General features: G+C 45.7%; 1 protein-coding gene across 1 annotated transcript in view; it reads left to right on the forward strand.

Moving 5' to 3' along the window:
- LOC148454106 (protein kinase C delta type-like) overlaps positions 1–22165 on the forward strand; it is a 63294-nt gene extending 41129 nt beyond the window's left edge. The window contains exons 4-9 of the mRNA XM_088461249.1: positions 3157–3248; positions 4096–4158; positions 6738–6876; positions 13739–13882; positions 17840–17968; positions 22004–22165. Of these exons, the coding sequence (XP_088317375.1) occupies positions 3157–3248; positions 4096–4158; positions 6738–6876; positions 13739–13882; positions 17840–17968; positions 22004–22165 (729 nt within the window). The remainder of the gene's footprint in view (positions 1–3156; positions 3249–4095; positions 4159–6737; positions 6877–13738; positions 13883–17839; positions 17969–22003) is intronic.
- Positions 22166–22623: the final 458 nt, after the last annotated feature.

The following is a 22623-nucleotide window of genomic DNA, read 5'->3' on the forward strand; positions in this document are numbered from 1 at the left end:
CCATCACCTGAAGCAAGAGGTTGTGACGCGGTGGAACTCAACCCTCTATATGCTTCAGAGGATGGAGGAGCAGCATAAGGCAATACAAGCCTATACATCCACCTATGACATAGGCAAAGGAGGGGGTATGCACCTGACTCAAGCGCAGTGGAGAATGATTTCCGTGTTGTGCAAGGTTCTCCAGCCCTTCGAACTTGCCACACGTGAAGTCAGTTCAGACACTGCCAGCTTGAGTCAGGTCATTCCCCTCATCAGGCTTTTGCAGAAGCAGCTGGAGAAAGTGAAGGAGGAGCTAAGATGGAGCGATTCCGCTCGGCATGTGGGACTTGTGGATGAAGCCCTTCATTCGCTTTGCCAGGATTCCAGGGTGGTCAATCTGTTGAAATCAGACCACTACATTTTGGCCACCGTGCTCGATCCTAGGTTTAAAGCCTATGTGGTGTCTCTCTTTCCGGCCGACACAAGCCTGCAGAGGTGCAAAGACCTGCTGGTGAACACACTGTCAGCTGAAGCGGAACGTGACACGTCAACGGCTCCTTCTTCATTTTCTCCCGCAACTGGGGCTGCCAGGAAAAAACTTAGGTATCCTAAGCAACCCGCTGGCGGTGATGCAGAGCAGGCAGGACCAAGTTTGGACATCTGGTCCGGACTGAAGGACCTGGCAACAATTTCAGACATGTCTACTGTCACTGCATATGATACTGTCACCATTGACAGAATGGTGGAGGATTACATCGGTGACAGCATCCAAGTAGGCATGTCAGACAGTCCATACCTGTACTGGCAGGAAAAAGAGGCAATTTGGAGGCCCCTGTACAAACTGGCTCTATTTTACCTGAGTTGCCCCCCCTCCAGTGTGTACTCCGAAAGAGTGTTTAGTGCAGCCGGGAACCTTGTCAGCGAAAGGCGTAGGAGGTTGCTTCCACAGAATGTGGAGAAGATGATGTTCATCAAAATGAATTATCAGCTCTTCCAGGGAGACCAGCCTCCAGAAGGTACAGAGGGACCTGTGGTGGTGGATTCAAGTGGGGACGAGTTAATACTTTGTGAGGATGAGGATGTACACACTGAAGAGGGTGAGGAATCTGTGGATGAGGAGGATGAGGATGACATCTTGCCTCCGTAGAGCCAGTTTGTGCAGGGACACATTAATTGCCAGCTTGTTTTGTGGGGGCCCAAACGAACCAATCATTTCAGCCACAGTTGTGTGGCAGACCCTGGCGCTGAAATGATTGATTTGTTAAAGTGTGCATGTCCTGTTTATACAACATAAGGGTGGGTGGGAGGGCCCAAGGACAATTCCATCTTGCACCTCTTTTTTTTCTTTGCATTATGTACAGTTTGGGGCCTAGTTTTTCTAACTGCCATCCTGTCTGCCACTGCAGTGTCACTCCTAGATGGGTCACGTGTTTGTGCCGCCCACTAGTGTCGCTTAGCATAGTCATCCAGCTACCTCGGTGCAACCTTTTGGACATAAAAACACTATTGTGAGGTGTGAGGTGTTCAGAATAGACTGGAAATGAGTGGAAATTAAGGTTATTGAGGTTAATAATAGCATAGGAGCAGAAAAACCTACAAATTCTGTGATTTTATCTGTTTTTATGCTTTTTTTCAAAAAAATACAGATCCAAAACACAAAACCCAGAACCCAAAACACGGAAGGGTGGTTTTGGCAAAACCAATCCAGATCCAAAACACGAAGAAAGATCCAGATCCAAAACCAAAACACAAAACACGAAAAGTGGCCGGTGCACACCCCTAGCTGATATATGATTATAACACCATCACTGCTGTAAAATATTCCCCTCTAATCTCTGTAATATATTTAGCATCTCACCTGTAGTACAGTATTTCTTCCCCATCCCCCCACCTATACAGTAATACATTCCCCTACATATTACTTGTGTCATGTGCTCCGTGGATTGAGGATCAGCGCTACAGATAACAGCTTCTAGTGATAATACAGTTGTGCAGCTCTTCTGCAATTACTCATTATTTTTGTTTTAGATGCAAAAATTACTATTAATCTTTGCATGTAGGACAATTATAATATTCTGGTATAAAAATAAATATGTTACTGGTGTTATGTAATAATAACTGGACTGTAATAACATTATAGAACATGTTCCATAAACTGTAATACTTCTTTTTCCCCCTTGTGTCCCCTGCCCTCTCTCTGCTCTCATAGGGGCCTATTTATCATAACTTTAAATTCTCTGGAGGTAATTAGGTTTAGAACATGCATGGAGTTCTACCTAATTACCGGAGAAATTCATCAGTCCTCCTCCCCATAATTATCTATTCTGAAAAGCTGTCATTTTTGCGATTTCTTTTCTTTTGCAATTGCGAGAGTTTTCCCTCTCTACACTAACTTACCGCATCTGGAATCTGTGCTGCACATACGCTGTTACATTCGTAAAACCAGTGCATGCACAGCACTACCTACAGCTGCGGTAATTTTGTGTGTCCCTCTCAACCCCCCTCCCCCTCCGCATACCTTCCCCCTGTCCCACACTTACCTGCCCGCTGCAGCGCCTCTGGCTCCGGTGGCTGTTCAGACGTGTTCTCCCGGCAGAGCACTGTACAGTTTAGAAGAAAAAATAAAAGTTTTGTTTTTTTCTAAACTTTATTGTGTTCTGCTGGGAGAACAGTGTCCGAGCAGACACCGGAGCCAGAGGAGGGACCAAAGCGCCGGATGAAGATGCCGGGGGACCTGCCCACGCTGACACAGGTAAGTGTTACCTGCTATTTGCCACCTCACAGTGACGGACAGTACCTCCATCAAATTTGATGAATACCATAATTTCTATATCCCCATACTATTGTACGGGGAGTGTGGAAATTAACGCAGGGGGACTTAACCAGGAGATATCAGTGATGTCTCCTGTGTTAAGATACTTCATGAATACTAAAATAACGGTATTTAAGGAAAATGTCCTTAAAAACATTATTTTAGTGTTGATGAATAGGCCCCTTTGTCTTCCCCATGACCATCCATTATATTCCCATGAAGAGAAAATAACCGAAGGACAGTTTTTATGAATTAATAATGTATATAATTTATCTTTACTTATTTATGGTGTAAAGATGACATTCCCCATGTCCTCCTGGCCTCTCTGACATGTATACTGATACTATTGCTTCTACCATACACAGGAGCATTTACTACTCGGCATGGAGTATGCATGTGGCGGAGATTTCCATCGTCTCCTGCAGAGGAAAGGCCGCCTTACCATCCCCAGTGCAAGGTGAGGATATGGGAGAATATCTTGTTACAGACACTGGTTAGAGGAAGGACTTTATGATAGGTGATATATTATAATTATCCATTGTATTCAGTGGAAAGGGTTCTCCTGATGTATAGAAATAGATAACACAGTATGTAATAGCATGGACTATATGCAGCAGCAGCTCCTGCCCTCTTACCTGAGGGGTCTGCCGCTGCTGCTGGCCTGGGTCCCGGCGCCTGCTCATTGAATCAGGACCTGCGCATGCGCATAAGCGGTGGTGGCGTCTCGCATGCGCATATCACTAGCTTCTCAGGGATGCATTGGTTGCAGCCTCAATAAGCCCTGTAGGGCTGCCCAAAAGACCACTGCAAGCCGCTCTCTGCTGATCGCAGCCCGGACCGGCAGTCCCAGGGGGAGGAGACACCTTCCCCTGGAGCTGCCTGTCTTTAGCGTGACTGGCAGGAGGCACCTCTAATAGGAAGCCACCTCCAGTCACAGTGTAGTCAGTGCAGTCACGGAGTGCACTGGCTCATTGAAGTTGCTGATTTTACTGGGGGGGCGCAGCCTCGCAGCCCCTAGGTAAAATCTGCCACTGAGTATAAGTCTTATACTGTAGCTTAGGATTGGGATAGCAATCCGTCGTGCGCATGCGCACTTGGGTAACATCGACCCGCTTGCGAGCGCTCAGCGCTCGTGAGCGGGTCTGAATCAGGCCCAGAGACAGAAACATCATATTATGCAGTTGGTAAATATGAAACAAAAAATGGGGACATTTGCACAAATTGTGGGGACTGTTGGCTGGAAATCATTCATCCATTATTTAAATGTTCCAACAATGTAACTTTACTTATTTTCTATCCACCAGGTTCTACAGTGCAGAAATTGTATGTGGTTTGCAATTCCTCCATGCTAAGGGCATAGTCCATCGGTAATTATATAGTTACAATTTAGCAATAGTATAATACAGTGATATTAGTATTAGTATAGAGTCTAATATACAGAATGTAATATACTTATCATGTCTGTTCCCAACTTTCTATGTGCAGGGGTGCCCCGAGGGAAGGGGGCAGTGGGTACTAATTGCTAAGGCCCAGGCTGTTGGAGGAGCCCAGTGGGGATCCAGGTCCACTACCCTCCCAGCCCCCTCTTACATATCAGCGCTGCCGCTGAGCTGTAGTCTCCTCTGCCTGCACCTAATGTGGGGCAGGGGAGGAGCAATCAAACTGACCATGCCCCTCCCCTTAATCTGCCCCTGGCAGAGGGGCGCACTGCACCCCCATGTGGCACACAGCACCACTTTGACACACCACAAATAATATTTTGCATAGTTTGTTGTAGGGGACATGGCTGCTCCTGCACATTTAGGCCCCTACAGTAACAGGGCCCACCACCGCTCTCTATGGCCCTGTCTATGTGTTATACTTTTATCATTGGCACATATTCCCACTTATATCTTACACACTCCCTCCCTTCTGCAGTGTTTTATTAGTTTCATATCATTTTTGGGTGAGGAGAGTTTTAAAAATGTGTACTTTTCTGTGCTACTAGCAGCTCAGTTCTCTGCCAACAACTGTGGGAAAAGTGGGCTGAGAAACCTCCCACCTAGTCCTGGAGGAGCTACCAGTATCTGTGATTACTGACTGATAGAGCTTTCTCTATGCCACAAGACTTGGGGGCCTATTCATCATAACTTAAAATTCAATGGAGGTAATTAAGTATAGAACTGGCATGGAGTTCTACCTAATTACTGGAGGAATTCATCATTCCTCTCTCCATAACTATCTATTCCGAAAAGCTGTCATATTTGCGATGACAGCTTTTTGGGAAATAGATAGTTTTCCCTCTCTACACTTACTTACCGCAGCTGGAATCCATACTGCGCATGTGCTGTTACATTCGTAAACCCAGCGCATGTGCAGCACTACCTACAGCTACGGTAATTTTGTGTATCCCCCAACCCCACCTCCCCCCCGTCCCGCACTTACCTGCCCGCGCAGAAGCCTCCGGCTCCGTCCTGCTGGTCTGACACGTGGTCTCCCAGCAGGTCACAGTACAGTTTAGAAAAAAAACTTTTTTTTTCTTTCTAAACTTTTATTCATTGTGTTCTGCTGGGAGACCACAGTTGTCCGATCAACCACCAGAGCCAGAGGAGGGAACAGAGCGCCGGAGGAAGACGCCGGGGGACCACTCCAGCTGGAAGCAGGTAAGTCTCACCTGCTATTCACGACTTCACAGTGGCGGATACAGTACCTCCATCAAATTCCAAAAATACATAATTTTCGGAATTTGATGAATACCATAATTTCCACATAGTGTGGAAATTAATGAAGGGGGACTTAGCAAGGAGATATCAGTGATATCTCCTGTGTTAAGATACTTCATGTATACTAAAATAACGTTAATTAAGGAAAATGTCCTTAAAAACGTTATTTTAGTGTTGATGAATAGGCCTCTTCGGCATACCAATACAGGATAGAAAACTAACCATTAAATACAATGAGCTAATAGTGCTATATTTCTTTTCCTGCACTAAAGTCCAAACTGGTACCAAGTCTCTATAAGGTATTATATAAGAAAATGCTCTGAGCCAAAAAAACAGAGGCTGATAGCAGCTATAAGATGCAGTGAATACATCTGTGAGTTAGAACAGTATACACTGGCCAGCAAGGTGGCCAAGGGCAGAAGATTTGCAAGGTCAGCAGGCTGGCCACTGTTATAATCACATTTTTTCACATAAGTGCTAAGGCTCACATACCAACACCATTAAAATGCATAAAACATGTATGTGTTATACAAATGGGATTAGAGCCTATAGATATGATAATGAGAATATGTGGCCAAGAGGATGGGAAAATAAACACTGTACACTAGAAACAGGACAGGCTCTACTGGTTATATATTATGTGGGGTCACTGTTTAGGGATAATGTACTGGGAACACTTCTGGTATATAATGTGTGGGGACACTACTGAGTTAATGTATAGGAGTAGGAACAATAATGATGGGAATAGTAAATTGGGCTTGCTGAGGGCATGGCAGAGGCATGCTACTAAATTTGTGCCAAAAACAGCTTTTGCCACCTCTGCTTGCAGCAATAAATGGAATCCTGTGCAGGGCACAAAGGCTCTGTAACCCCATCACTGCTGAGCATAGTTTGGTACTCTTTGGGCTGCTTATATTAAACTGTTAATATCAGTAATTATTCATGCAGTACCCACACAAATTAGCATTGCAAATGTTAATGGTCTAAGTAGGGCTCTACTTATTAAATAACATTGAATGCTGCTGAACACATACCAATGTACATGAATTAGTGTGATCACAAGGACACTAACCTAACACTGAATACAATAGGACCTGACACTCTAGTCCTTGCTTCTAACTATAAATTCAAAATTACAGATATTTAGAAAAAACACATATAAAGTATAATATAATTCTATATATAAAAGTAAATCATGTTTATATAAAAGCATAGTGCATACAAAGATTTTATTTTCTTCACAGAGACCTCAAGCCAGAGAACATCTTAGTGGCTGAAACGGGCAACATCAAGATCGCCGACTTCGGTCTCGCTATTGAGAACATGCACGGAGACCGGAGAGCCACTGGCTGTGTTGGGACACGTGGCTACATCGCTCCTGAGGTGAGGTGCACATGGGTTTCCTACTGGTTACTACACACGTTGGGCCTGATTCTAATGCTGGGCCCACACTTTTCGATATATCGTTGTGTTCAATCAATGAACGATATATCGCGAGTGCATCGGCAGGTTGTACACCAGGTATGTCTGTGGACGATGTAATTCACAGACATATCAGGTCAAACCTGCAGCCGACTGTCCATTTGCTTGCTGCAAGGACCGCTAACACTGACATCTCAACTGGATGGGCAAATTTAAATGCCCACCCAGTTGTGAAAGCAGCCCAGATATGTTGAGCTGCCAATTGGTAAGTGTGTATAGGCAGCTCTGATGGCAGATCGGTTTGTTCACTGACCCGTCATCTCAGTGTGTACCCAGCATAAGTTACATGTAACCCCATATGTGGCCGCATCTATCCAAATTGAGAAAACTGGGCATGCACTGTAGTACACAAATACATCTTTGCGTAGTTATGGGTGATTTTGTATCTTATGGATGTCGGCCATTTCTCTCCATACAAGAATGAGTGTATCTGGGTGATAACTGGGTGGAAGCACAGAAGAGGACTGGCTTATGTGAGTGTCATGGGAGAGTCATGCATATGCCTGAGGGACACCTATTTTACAGTAGGTGTAAGTGGCAACACTGATGATGACAGCTACTCAAGCAGACAGAACACAGGGCCTGATTCAGAGCCAGACGCTGTTTGCGCTCGCTCGTTCAGAAAAAGGGGCCGGCTATTTAAATTGAGTGCTCGCTCTTTGCGGTCTGTTGACGCCTCTATGTCTGAGCGAGCGAACGAAACATGCGCTCGCTATTTTGTAAAGACGCCCCCTGGCCGCTCGCATCCTACGTCATCTCCGCTATTTATTTGATTAATCGAGTACATCGAAAGGCGTCTGAACTGCTCGCAGTGCTTGTGGTAGGATTTTCCTACCGCAATCATGCGTACAGTTCAGGCAAAGAGACAACCAAGTGACGTGGCCGATGACGCTGCTTTGTTAATTATGCACACCCTTAAAACGCCCGTTTTGACCGTTTGGCACGCCTGCGTTCGGCTCTCCACTCCCTGTTTTCAAGCACCTTCCCCTGTTACCACCCACAAACGCCTCATCCTGTCACTCAAATTAGCAGGCACTCGATATTTTGCGAACACACGATTTCCGACCACACTGATTGGTTGGCGCATGCGCATTACGACCCATATGCATGCACAGATGTGCGAACATCGCTCGGAGCGAACGAGCGGCCGCTTACGAGCGGCTCTGAATCAGGCCCACAGTGTGGTGGCGTGATGCATAAGCATGAAGACACGCATGTAATTGCATTAGCTTTCCGTTATATCATTAGGAATGCAGCCATCATTCAGCTGCTATTACCACCCAGGCTTACACAGTCTGAGGAGGAGAGTACGCTTTCTATGTGTCACCTACTAACTGAAAGACACAAAGCAAAGTGCATATATAGATTTCCATACATATTCTGGCAATATATACTTTAAGCACACACATTACAATAAGATTGCTTTTATCAGCTGGTAAATTTATACACATCAGAATTTTAGTGTAACAGAACATAGAGATCTGTAAGACTTTAATTGTGTAATTACAATACATAAAATTAAGATATAATACAATCTTTTTGGATAAAGCGTTATTACTAATCCAATTAGATTGATCGATGTAACCATCTACATTAGAATGCATTTAATCTATTATTTTCACCACACTCTTGAATCTTTAACAATCCTATAACAACTAAGTAGATGAAATGATTGGATTGGCTTGTGACATGTTTGTCCAACTTTAGTCCAATAGCTGAATTAATGAACTCTGAATTCTTGTATGGAGAGAAATAGCCGACATTCATCAGACTCGGAATTAATTAACTTTATTGTTCATGTATTATTTTTAGATTATTTAGCAACTTTTTTATTTGCCAACTTTCAATAAATTCCAATATTAATAAAAATAAACAATTTAAGTAATGCATGGAGCCAAAATATAAGCCAGGATACATTCCCTGGAATGTGACATATTAAAGTTTATAGATTTTAGATATTAAGGCGAAAGAGTAACTAGAAGAGGAAAGGACGATGAGCCCTTCTAGAACTCAGATACAAGGGATTAGCAGGTTGTAGCTTTCATTCCTTAAACAAATGGAGGATTTAGTAACATTATCCATACTTACCTACTCTAACACAAGGTGCGGGAGGCTCCCTATTATTCGTGTAGTACCCTGCACCCCCTGAAGAGTGGCCGGATCTCCCGCATGCCGCCCATTTCCTAGTGAAGTGGGCAGTATACTGGGAATCACTGGTATGTACAGGGCCAGTGCAAGGTTTCTTGGCACCCTCGGCAAAGCTTTAGCCTGGCCCTCTTTGACAGTATTATTTATTTATTTATTAACTGTTTGTTATATAGCGCAGCAAATTCCGTTGCACTTTACAATTTGAATCAACATTAACATTATACTGGGTTGTAAAAGACAAACATACATTCATATACATAAGGGTAAGAGGGCCCTGCTCGCAAGCTTAAGGGTCCAAAGTGCACATGACTGTGCATAGTCACTTTTGCACATGCTCATTTTCACAGCATACACAGTGTAAATTCACACAACATATTCTAAACAGGTGCACATTCAACACCGCATTAGCACCATAGTTCATACTGAATATTAGATTGATCATGAAGCTATGATCCATCCAATGTTCAATACAACTTTTGTAATAATACTATTCCACATCATGGGGTATATTTACTAAAGTGAGAGTTTTTAGAAATGGAGATGTTGCGAATCGCGTCATTGACCCCTGCCGCTGCGGGGATTTCTATTAGTGGACAGGGGGCAGACAGCAGCCGGGAGGCTTGCCTGGCTTTCCCGGGGGATCCGGAGCGGCACCCAATATTCGGGAGGCTCACGACCAAATCGGAGAGTAGGTAAGCCTGCCCAGCACTGGAGAGAGCTAGTCTCCATACCCAGGCACCCTGCTTTAACAGCACCAAGCACTGGCTATAGCACTGGTGCTGGTTACATATTTGTTATTTATTTCGCTTTTTACCATGAACTGATTTATTATGTTAGGTCTTAAGATGTCACTAAATAAATATCAAGAAATGTCGAGCAAAGTAGGAGACCAAGACAGTAATTATTATTATATTCCCTAATATTCCAGGCAGGGCCGGCCCTAGCCCAAATTTTTTGGTAAGCGAATATATTTTTGGGCAACCCTAAGCATATTGTGCGCGCACCCAAAATAATTTAGGGGCTGTGGTCTCATGGGAAAAGCCATACCCACAAGCCACACCCCATTTTTGTCACACTTGATGCATGCCCAGCACTCCGGGATCTGCTGGACATGCCCCCAGTCCCTCTCTCCAGTGAATAGATGCGGCGCACATGTGTACTGTATTTATTCACCGCTTGCTCAAAGCAGCTACCCGCCTTTTCATTTTACTAATGATAGATATGGCTACTATGCAGGTGTATAGAGGTCACCCATTGTCACACACACCAGTCAGACGTTGTCTTGTATACCCACAGCAGTCACCAATTGTCTCACATGCGCACACACACACACACAGCAGCCAGATATTGTCACATACACAGCAGCCATTGTCACACACACAACACCCAGACATTGTCACATACACAGCAGCCATTGTCACACACACAGCACCCAGACATTGTCACACACACAGCACCCAGACATTGTCACATACACAGCAGCCATTGTCACACACACAGCACCCAGACATTGTCACACACACAGCAGCCAGACATTGTCACACACACAGCACCCAGACATTGTCACATACACAGCAGCCATTGTCACACACACAGCACCCAGACATTGTCAAACACACAGCTGCCAGACATTGTCACACACACAGCACCCAGACATTGTCACATACACAGCAGCCATTGTCACACACACAGCAGCCGGATATTGTCACACACACAGCACCCAGACATTGTCACATACACAGCAGCCATTGTCACACACACAGCAGCCAGACATTGTCACATACACAGCAGTCATTGTCACACACACAACACCCAGACATTGTCACATACACAGCAGCCATTGTCACATACACAGCAGCCATTGTCACACACACAGCACCCAGACATTGTCACACACACAGCAGCCAGACATTGTCACACACACAGCACCCAGACATTGTCACACACACAGCAGCCAGATATTGTCACATACACAGCAGCAATTGTCACACACACAGCAGCCAGATATTGTCACATACACAGCAGCCATTGTCACACACACAACACCCAGACATTGTCACATACACTGCAGCCATTGTCACACACACAGCACCCAGACATTGTCACACACACAGCAGCCAGACATTGTCACACACACAGCACCCAGACATTGTCACACACACAGCAGCCAGATATTGTCACATACACAGCAGCCATTGTCACACACACAGCAGCCAGATATTGTCACATACACAGCAGCCATTGTCACACACACAGCAGCCAGATATTGTCACACACACAGCAGCCAGATATTGTCACATACACAGCAGCCATTGTCACACACACAGCACCCAGACATTGTCACACACACAGCAGCCAGACATTGTCACACACACAGCAGCCAGATATTGTCACACACACAGCAGCCATTGTCACATACACAGCAGCCAGACATTGTCACACACACGGCAGCCATTGTCACACACACAGCACCCAGATATTGTCACATACACAGCAGCCAGACATTGTCACACACAGCAGCCAGACATTGTCACACACACAGCACCCAGACATTGTCACACACACAGCAGCCAGACATTGTCACACACACAGCACCCAGACATTGTCACACACACAGCAGCCAGACATTGTCACACACACAGCACCCAGACATTGTCACATACACAGCAGCCATTGTCACACACACAGCACCCAGATATTGTCATATTGTCACACACACAGCTGCCAGACATTGTCACACACACACAGCACCCAGACATTGTCACATACACAGCAGCCATTGTCACACACACAGCACCCAGATATTGTCATATTGTCACACACACAGCTGCCAGACATTGTCACACACACACAGCACCCAGACATTGTCACATACACAGCAGCCATTGTCACACACATAGCACCCAGACATTGTCACACACACAGCAGCCAGACATTGTCACATACACAGCACACAGACATTGTCACACACACAGCTGCCAGACATTGTCAAACACACAGCAGTTACCCATTCTCTCTCTCTCACACACATTTACATATAGAGACATAAGCACACACACACAGGATTACATACACACACACAGGGTTACATATAGACATACACACACACACATCCAGGCAGGGTCACACACAGAGAGTGGAGGACATAAGCAATATGTTCCCCTATAGTCTCACCCCCTCTCACCTTGATGTGGAGCTTCTAGTAGTTCCTCCATGCTGCCTGAAGCCCTGGACTAAGGAGACGGTGTAGCTCCGCCCCTGCCCGAGTCAGAGGAACATGTGTACATGGCTCCTCCAATCAGGGCTCACCACACAACCCTCTGACCCCCGGGGTGTCTTACCATAGAGAGAAGCAGCAGGAAGGAGCTGCCTCATGTGAGTAAAGTATGCCGGAGCACCGTTATCGCTCCTTCCCTCACAGAAAGGTATACGCAGACCTGGCCCCCTAGGTCTTTGCGCCTGCCGGCCACCCCGTCACATCCACTGTCGGGCTGCGTGATGGCAGCGCCCTCGTCACTGTGGCGCTCTTCGCGGCCGCATACCCTGAGTAATGGTTGGGCTGGCCCTGATTCCAGGCCAGGGAAATGTCCACGCTTTACAAATAATAATGAAATAAAGTCCTTAATAATTATAGTATCACTAAGGTAATATACATGTAGTCTTCCCCAGGAAACACAGCACATGCCAATATGATTACAAGGCGACACAAAGCCACACATCAGTGTCCTGAATTGACACATTACATTGTATCAAAGACATGCGGTGCGGTCCTACCCTATCATACTCCCTGTCATGCTCGAGTTTTAATATAAAAACTAAGGGCCTGATTCAGAGCCGGACGCTATTTGCGCTCGCTCGTTCAGAAAAAGGGGCCGGCTATTTAAATTGAGCGCTCGCTCTTTGCGGTCTGTTGACGCCTCTATGTCTGAGTGATCGAACGAAACATGCGCTCGCTATTTTGTAAACACGCCCCCTGGCCGCTCGCATCCTACGTCATCTCCGCTATTTATTTGATTAATCGAGTACATCGAAAGGCGTCTGAACTGCTCGCAGTGCTTGTGGTTGGATTTTCCTACCGCAATCATGCGAATAGTTCAGGCTAAGAAACAACCAAGTGACGTGGCCGATGACGCTACTTTGTTAATTATGCACACCCTTAAAACGCCCGTTTTGACCGTTTGGCACGCCTGCGTTCGGATCTCCACTCCCCGTTTTCAAGCACCTTCCCCTGTTACCACCCACAAACGCCTCATTCTGTCACTCAAATTAGCAGGCACTCGCTATTTTGCGAGCGCTCGATTTCCGACCGCAATGACTGGTTGGCGCATGCGCATTACGACCCATACGTATGCACAGATGTGCGAACATCGCTCGGAGTGAACGAGCGGCCGCTTACGAGCGGCTCTGAATCAGGCCCTGAGTTTTTATACATGTGTGCTTCCCCAGCCATCGACCTCACCACACATCACTGCATTGTTTTATGATTCTACTTTTGTGTGTTCTGTCTCCACATAAACACATATTATACAGAGCGATGTACTTGGTCAATTAAAAAAAAGCTAAAATGGAAAAATTATTGGTAACAGCCTGATAATGAATATCTCTCTTTTGGTAGGTGCGTTCTGGTGAGGAGTATAATGCCAGTGCAGACTGGTATTCATTTGGAGTTATTTTAACTCAAATGATTACTGGAAGTCTTACATACAATCCCAAAAGGCTTTCTGCATCAGGCACTGCGGTCAAAGACATCATTGAACAGGTAAATAAGATTACATTTATACATTATAACTGTAAAGTATATGATTTTAATGGCTATAGATAACTTTATATGATGTTGTACACAGCAAAAATGAAATGATAGATACACATCTATATAATAAGCAAAAAAGTGTGCGTGTCTGTTTTTCCTTTAAGCACAGCCAGAGTTTTGTACCTAGCTTCACCAAACTTGGCATGATGGTGTAGTTTGACCAGGAATAGGTTTTTTTTCTAGGTTTGAACATCATCAGAGCCATACACTGTCACATAATCCAACAAAACTGAGATACTCTTTAATTACACAGGTTCTGGGGCTGATGGGCTGGCTTCATACACACACAATACCTGGCAGGCTTATGAGCAGCTCAGCACTCAAGATTTCTAGACTGTGGCAGACAGCATAATCAAGCCACAATCTTTGATCCTGGCAAGGCTTAGCATACAGAGATTACAAACAGCAGGGGAGATTGATAGCAGCCATACAGTGCCACTGCGAGCGAGCCCCCTTCTGTCTGGGAATGGGACTCCAGTCCCGGCATTCCAGTGATGGCAGCACTGCTAGACATGGTCTTCAATGTTGGACTGCACAGTGATTTCAAGTGGTGACTCAGTTGCAGACACAGTGACAGGGATCACGCAGAGTCCTGATTATTGTAGATAATTTGATGCTGTGTCCTTGGATGCAGCTTGGATCAGTAACGTATGCAGGAGGCATAACACCTCCTGCTGCATTACCATATTACAGATATCGCAGCTGTTAACATGTTAGCAGCTGCAAAAGCATATCCATCCGTAGCTGAATCACCCCCTCTGCTCTGGAGTGATTCCTGTAACTCAAGTGATTTTGGAAGCTATAGCTGTTCTGTAAGTCAGTCTGCTTCTGATATACCCCATTCCAAAGGGTATGAGAATACACCCGCCTGCACTGTCATTTACTCCTAATTTGCATAGTTATCCAGGTTATAGGCGAGGACAATGTAACAAAATGAAGGCTGCAGGTTACTTCACGGTCCAGTCTTCAACCAGGGCAATGCTTGGTATCCCAGCTAGTATAGAATATAATGTAAATGTCCATGAGATCAGGGGAGGCCAGACTGGTTCCTCCTCTCTCCTGGTTATGGCTCTCATCCCGGCAGCTGCCGATGTACTATAATGAGTCAGTCTGACTCATTAATAATACCTGGCTGGCCTGCTGATAATGCTGTCTGGCAACAGTGGGCTCCCTTCATTATGGTGGCCCCAGTGCTTTGCACCACTGCTAGTTTCACCCCTGCTGTTGGTCCTTAATAAATGCTAGACAGCCTTCCAACCCTGTGCCACTCTCCTACATGTTCTAGGTTATGTATAAAGTAATAGTTATGGCTATGTCCTATGGCTGTGTAATGGGGTTAGCAAAGGCACACTTTTATACTCTCCCCCAGGAGAACTACAGGATACACTGCACCAGGACATAAATACATGAAGGGCTCAGCTCTGGTTTCCCAAAGGTGGAACTAAGGAGGAGATGTAAGAAGATTTGGTAAATGTTAAATGCACTATAACCAGCGCTATTTGACACTTACAATGAACATCGGTATGTATGAAAGCAGATAACATAGAGAAAATTACTCTTCTGTAGGTTATATGCAAATATGTAACGATTTTGCTGTAGGCAGAAAATCATTCAGATGTTATTAAAACCAATAAGTGCTCTTTTGTGGCTTATCATTATTCCTTATATTGGCAGAATTACCTGCTGGTATGGATTCTGTGGAAGTCCGGCTGTGCACGAGATCTCACAATGTTTGGGAAATCTCAGGCACGCAGAGTGATACTTATCAGCAAGCCGTGATAGGGATATTTTAATCCCTCCTTTTTGTTGCATTAGAAAGATAGTATTAATGCAATTTATTAATGCAATATTACCTGGTCAGTGATACTCAGATGCTTCTCAGTACTGGACAGGAGCTGTAAGGCTTATCTTATGTCTTCTCTGGGCCAGTCTCCGCGGCTAGCTGGCTCACACGGGATGCAGTCAATAGACCGGCGGATGAGTTGCCGCTGGTCTATATCCCGACTGCACAAGCCCGGCATGGGACTTAAGATAGGTGTCGAAATACCAATGACTATCTAAATCCTGACGCTGGAAGCCCGACCCCCACCATCACTATCATCAACAGCTGGGTAAGTATACTACTTAACCTGGGGATGGGGGGGTTAGGTTATGGCATCCCTGGGGAAAATTAGGGTTAGGCACCCCCTGGGGGGGTTAGGTTTATGCGGCACTGGGGGGAGGTTAGAGTTAGGCACCACCCTGGGAGTTTTAGGGTTAGGCACTGCTAAGGCAGAGATGGGGGCGGTTCCATTGAGATATGGCTTTTCTCATTTGATAAATATACTTAATAAATATAAAGTGCATTTCAGTGCAAAACATACACAGCTACCTGCATCATCCAACTGTTTTCTCTGCAATCAGAAATACAATTATTACATAAGTAATGGAAGACTTCTGTATAGTGAGACAATTGGAAACATTACAGATAATTGCAGGTATGGTTCTTACAAAGCCCAATAAATATATATTTCTAGTGATCACAGGTGAGGTCATAGAAAAGCTCTGGCAGTGCCCACCTGGCATAGTACACCATCATGCTGCTTATAATTCATATGCTTTGTTTAATAAGAAGTATAGAAGTAATATTCTAATGTCCAAAAAACCCTGAGCACCAGGAGTGGTGTAAGAGAGGAGGGGCCCATGTGCTGACTCCGTATGGCTCCTCCCCTCTCTCTCCGTCAAATTTGCAGAGTAGCCTCTGGGACTGTGCCAGTGTCTACTGTGCAAATGCAGGAGTCTTGGAATACAGCGATGGTGCCATATTCCCAGTGATTTCTCTACTGCACATGTGCAGATCTTCAGGAAAATTGCAGCAGCACCTTTTTCCCAGTGATTTCTGTGAGGCCGATGCCAGAATACTGTATGGGTGCAGAGTGTGTGGTGTGAGGCTCCCTGGATGCAGGGGCCAGTGCTCACTGTACACCCTGCACCCATTATAGAAACACCCATACTGACCTCCCATTGTTACACCCAGGGGCCAGTACTCACTGTACACCCTGCACCCATTATAAAAAACACCCATACTGACCACCCATTGTTACACCCAGGGACCAGTGCTCGCTGTACACCCTGCACCCATTATAGAAACACCCATACTGACCACCCATTGTTACACCCAGGGACCAGTGCTCACTGTACACCCTGCACCCATTATAGAAACACCCATACTGACCTCCCATTGTTACACCCAGGGGCCAGTGCTCGCTGTACACCCTGCACCCATTATAGAAACACCCGTACTGACCACCCATTGTTACACCCAGAGGCCAGTGCTCGCTGTACACCCTGCACCCATTATAGAAACACCCGTACTGACCAACCATTGTTACACCCAGGGGCCAGTACTCACTGTACACCCTGCACCCATTATAGAAACACCCATACTGACCACCCATTGTTACACCCAGGGGCCAGTGCTCGCTGTGCACTCTGCACCCATTATAGAAACACCCGTACTGACCACCCATTGTTACACCCAGAGACCAGTGCTCGCTGTACACCCTGCACCCATTATAGAAACACCCGTACTGACCACCCATTGTTACACCCAGGGGCCAGTGCTCACTGTACACCCTGCACCCATTATAGAAACACCTATACTGACCTCCCATTGTTACACAGATAAATCCAAATTAGGAGCAATATGAGAAGAAATGGCTTGGTGGGTAGATGTTCTTTGAATGGAGAATGATAATGGGAGACATACTACATACCCCAGATAGAATGTCAGTATAACATGCTGTGGCCATGGACAAATCACTTTATATTCCTCTGTACCGGGCAGCAGAAATGTTTGTAAAATGATTGTTTTGAGCTACTATGCTTTATGTAAGCCATTAAATTAAATGCAAATAATTTTTTCAGCTCCTCCATAAAGACCAAGCCAGACGACTCGGAGTTAATGGTAACATACGCCGTGATCCCTTCTTTCAGCCAATCGACTGGGTCGCCATTGAAGCCCTTAGCACCGCACCCCCATACATACCTGCACCAGTAAGTATAGCACAGAAGTTCCAAGAGCTACTGGACAACCTGTCACTAAATGCTGGTCAGCAGATAATACATACATGTCAGACACATGGAGCTAAGGAGATGTGCAAATGTGCATGTATGGTCCAGGCTATAGCTGCCACTCAACCTATTATTGACATTTATTATTGTTTATGGGTTGGATACGGAATCCCAGCAGTTGGGAAGCCGGTGGTCAGAATACCGACAGTGGCATCCAGACAGTCAGAATCTCGACCCAATTAGACAAGTGTTCTAAGTTCTAACCCTATCTCACCTTTCCCGCAGCCTAACCATAACCCTCCCCCTGCAGCTTAACCCTAACCCTCCCCCCACAGCCTAACCATAACCCTCCCCTCGCAGCTTAAACCTTCTCCTCATAGCCGATATCTAACTCGCCCCCTGCAGCCTAACCCCTCAGTTTATCCCTAACCCTCCCTCCCCGTAACCTAAACCTCCCCCCTGCAGCCTACCCCTAACCCTCCCCATAGTGTCTTACCCTTACCCCCCCTCCTAACCCTAATACTTACCATCAGGATGCCAGCGGTTGTTATTCTGGTGTTGGGATTCCGATTGCTGAACGCCGACATCCCGAGCACCGGCATGGTAACTACATCCCTTGTTTATTTATATAATGCCACCAGTTATGCAGAACTATATAGATAAAAGTTATCATTCACATAATTAGGACTATTTGTGCATGCTCAGTACCAAATAATCACTCAACTGTGCAAACATTGACACCGCGTCCACCTCTGACTCAAACCCTAAGTCCTGTCTACTTCTATGTGTACATTATGTGTACGCAGACACTGCTGTTACATCTATGTGTACATTATGTGTACTGAGACACCGCTGTTACTTCTATGTGTACGCAGACACCGCTGTTACTTCTATGTGTACGCAGACACCGCTGTTACTTCTATGTGTACGCAGACACCGCTGTTACTTCTATGTGTACGCAGACACCGCTGTTACTTCTATGTGTACGCAGACACCGTTGTTACTTCTATGTGTACGCAGACACCGCTGTTACTTCTATGTGTACGCAGACACCGCTGTTACTTCTATGTGTACGCAGACACCGCTGTTACTTCTATGTGTACGCAGACACCGCTGTTACTTCTATGTGTACGCAGACACTGCTGTTACTTCTATGTGTATGCAGACACCGCTGTCACTTCTATGTGTATGCAGACACCACTGTTGCATATGGTATTGCATCCATTTGAGCTGGCGTCAGAAAGCCATAGGCATTCCTGGGCGGTTACCGGGAGATGGCCTAAAGTGAACACAAAAAAAGGCTGTCTCAAGGTGTCACAGGCGTGTTATAGTAAGTCACAGGCGTGTTATGGAGAGTCACAGGTGTGTTATGGAGAGTCACAGGCATGTTATGGAGAGTCAGGGGCATGTCAGTGAATGAGGCAGCATTCTCAAAAGCAGATCCACAACCATAGAGGCCATGTTTAGGAGATGTTCAGAAGGAAGCACTGTGCTGCCATAGGCTGTCTTTTCGATATTGCAAGTTATGGTGCGTTAATGGTGGAGTGTATACAACCCCTGGCACAAGCAAGGAAAGTGGGCATCTCAGAGCTTGCAGAGTCCATCATACGTTTGTACACAAGAGGGAAGCTGAAACTAGCATTTGCACAGTACTGCCGCTGTGACTGCAATAACTTGACGCATGCATTAGCCTCCACCTCTGTATATGGGATGTGGTCATAGGCCCTCATTCAGAGCAGGACGCTCTGAGCAGAGCGCTCGCTCTGAATGAGGGCCGTCCTCCATAAAAATGGAGCGTCCTACTGGACGGTCGTATAGCTGTGGGTCACCACCCACAGCACATACGAGCGTGCAGGATGATGGTCGCGATGGTCTTGACATTGCGACCAGAAGCCTGTGGTCGGGTTTTTCGACCACAAGCCCTGGAGTGATTTTGGCTCTATCAGAGCCAAAATCACTCCCACTGACATCACTAGTGATGTCAGTGGGCCGGCTTCTGATTGTAGGCGTTCCCTTGGGAACGCCCCCGTCTGGGAGGCACGCCCCCGGCACGCCCACCAAAGGGGGCGTGCTGTCAATCAACATCGACAGCACGCCCCCTTTGATCAGACACGAGCGAAGGAAAGTCCTTCGCTCGTCGCGTCTCGCGCATGCGCACGATGGAGCTCCCTCCGTCGTGCGCATGCTCAATGCACACCATCGACCCACTTGCGAGCGGACAGCCGCTCGCGAGTGGGTCTGAATCAGGCCCATAATACTAACTGCAGGGATTCTGGTGGTCAGCTGTTCTATCCCATTATAATTATGGGAAAGGCGATTTGCTTACTAAAAATATGTGATAATTAGGGTTTGTAGTAAATTTTTCCGAATTCTACTCCAATCGTCCTTTAGTAAATTTATGTGAAACTAAAATAATGTGAAAAGAGTGTGAAAGCCCCTTACTTCACTTTATTTTTAATAAAAATAATGTTAATAAATAGAGCCCTCAGAGTGATACAGTAATTTGGCAATGAGGTAAAGGGGTAGACATGGTACATTTCTTGCTGACCTAAGGGGCCATTGCTGCTGTATAAAAAGATGTGACCATTGCACCAGCTGATAGTCTTTAGGTCTCATCCTACACTGTTATTGGGGCTCCTCTTAGCCTTCATATGGCACATCAGTGGAGAAAGGCAGTCCTAGCGTTACTACCATGTGGCACCATACATAATACAGTATTTTAGGAAGGAAACTGTAATTATTTATTTTAATAAATGGGTGTAAATAAAGTGGTTTGAGGTTGGACTTTAATACTCAGTTTACTCTTTTCCATAGTTATCCTCTAGAAATGAATTCTCCTCTATGCACATCAAGGTGCACTTCTAGGTTACATAGACTTCTCCTGAGAGCATAGAGTATGCCAACACCTTTAGTCGCACCAGAGCAATCTCACATCTACTCAGTGCTCAAAGTGGGAATTCAGAGGTGGGGGTATGAAAAATGTAATCCACCCCTCTTCTACCCCCCCCCCCCCACACACACACACCCCACACCCACGCAGCACACAACAGCCACTTCCCTGCAGACCTGTGACCTGAGGACTGTCCTTCAGGGTCTCCTCAATGGGTAGCTTGTCTGTACTGAGAATGGCTGAGGCTACTCTAAGGGAAGCAAGAACCGACAGCAGATGTCCACAATCCAACCCCTAAACCAGCTGTCAGAGAGGGAATAGGGATCCGCGATGCCGGTTACCAGCGGGGACGCGTGACTCAGTCAAAAGAAGGAGAGTCTTTTTAAATCCAGCACCGGCCGTGAGCCAATGAGAAAGCCACTTTGCTGCTTCTCATTGGCTGGCGGTCTGCAAGCCGCTATTGGCTAGCAGAAGGTACCAGATTAAAAAATCAGCCCCTTCTTTTGACTGGCAGCTGGTCCGCGAGCCAGGATTGGCTGGCGGCCACTGCTAGCTGTAAACAGCAGTGCAACCAGGAGCTGATGCTCCCGGCTCCATCACAATGGACACATCTCCACACAATGCCACAGCTGTTCCAGCGCTGGTACATTCTCTACTGTATCAAAAATTAAGTGGCAGCAGGAAGTGGCGATATGTCATACTGCTGTATACCGCCCCACTTTGAGCACTGCATCTACTGCAATACTGTTATATATGGTCTGACTGACAGTTATTTGTGCAACATTTATGCCACTTCCTTCAGCTTTATATAGACATCTTTGGGTATATTTACTAAAGTGCAGGTTTTTAGAAGTGGAGTTGTTGCCCATAGCAACCAATCAGATTCTACTTATCATTTATCTAGCATCTTCTAGAAGATAATATCTAGAATCTGATTGGTTGCTATGGGCAACAACTCCACTTCTAAAAACCTGTACCTTAGTAAATGTACCTCCTTGTAAGCACCTAGTATTTAAACTATTGTGCAAAATCTCTACAAAAGGGAGTGTTGTAAATGCCTCCTTTTCTACCTTACAAATAAAAGATGCAATAGTCATTGGTATAAACGTTATTTCTTCTTTCTGTAGCCAACCGTTCCACCGCCTGCCTCCAAAACTAAACATCTGGAAAGAATGGAGGCAGCAGAAGCCCGTAAACTGCCTCTTACAGCCGAGGAGCAGGAAGAATTTGCAGGGTTCTCATTTGTCACCTCCACCTGGAGAACCCTGCCAAAGCCACCCGGCCTGTAAGAACATAGAGCTGAGGCTTCAGCACTGCTGGGTGCCAGAATGGGAACCTCTGCATGTATGTACATTATATATTTATTATTTTTTCAACATGTTTGATTGAAGATTTCAATTTTAAACCGGGGAAGGATGAAGAAAGAAAAAGGGAGATAGAGCTGGGCATAATAGTAATTTGAGGATCAATAATAATCAGTTTTCATATTGGACAATAAGCTTCTTGCAAGATGAAATGCAGAAATAATTGCAGGCTGGGGATTATTACATAAACAGATATAGCTTAAGAGATATAAAAATAATAGCGGGGGAAATGGAGGAGAAGGGGCATGTCAGGGATGTGAGCAGAGGAAGAACAATGGAGGCAGGGAGGAGTGAGGTGTACCTGCTGCATGCACAGAAAAAGCAATAGAACCAAACATAGGGCCTGATTTAGCACGGATCGCAATCTCAGCTGCGTAATCGTA

This window comes from Taudactylus pleione, unplaced genomic scaffold, assembly GCF_031769625.1.
Source record: "Taudactylus pleione unplaced genomic scaffold, aTauple2 ptg001032l, whole genome shotgun sequence".
Classification (NCBI taxonomy): domain Eukaryota; kingdom Metazoa; phylum Chordata; class Amphibia; order Anura; family Myobatrachidae; genus Taudactylus; species Taudactylus pleione.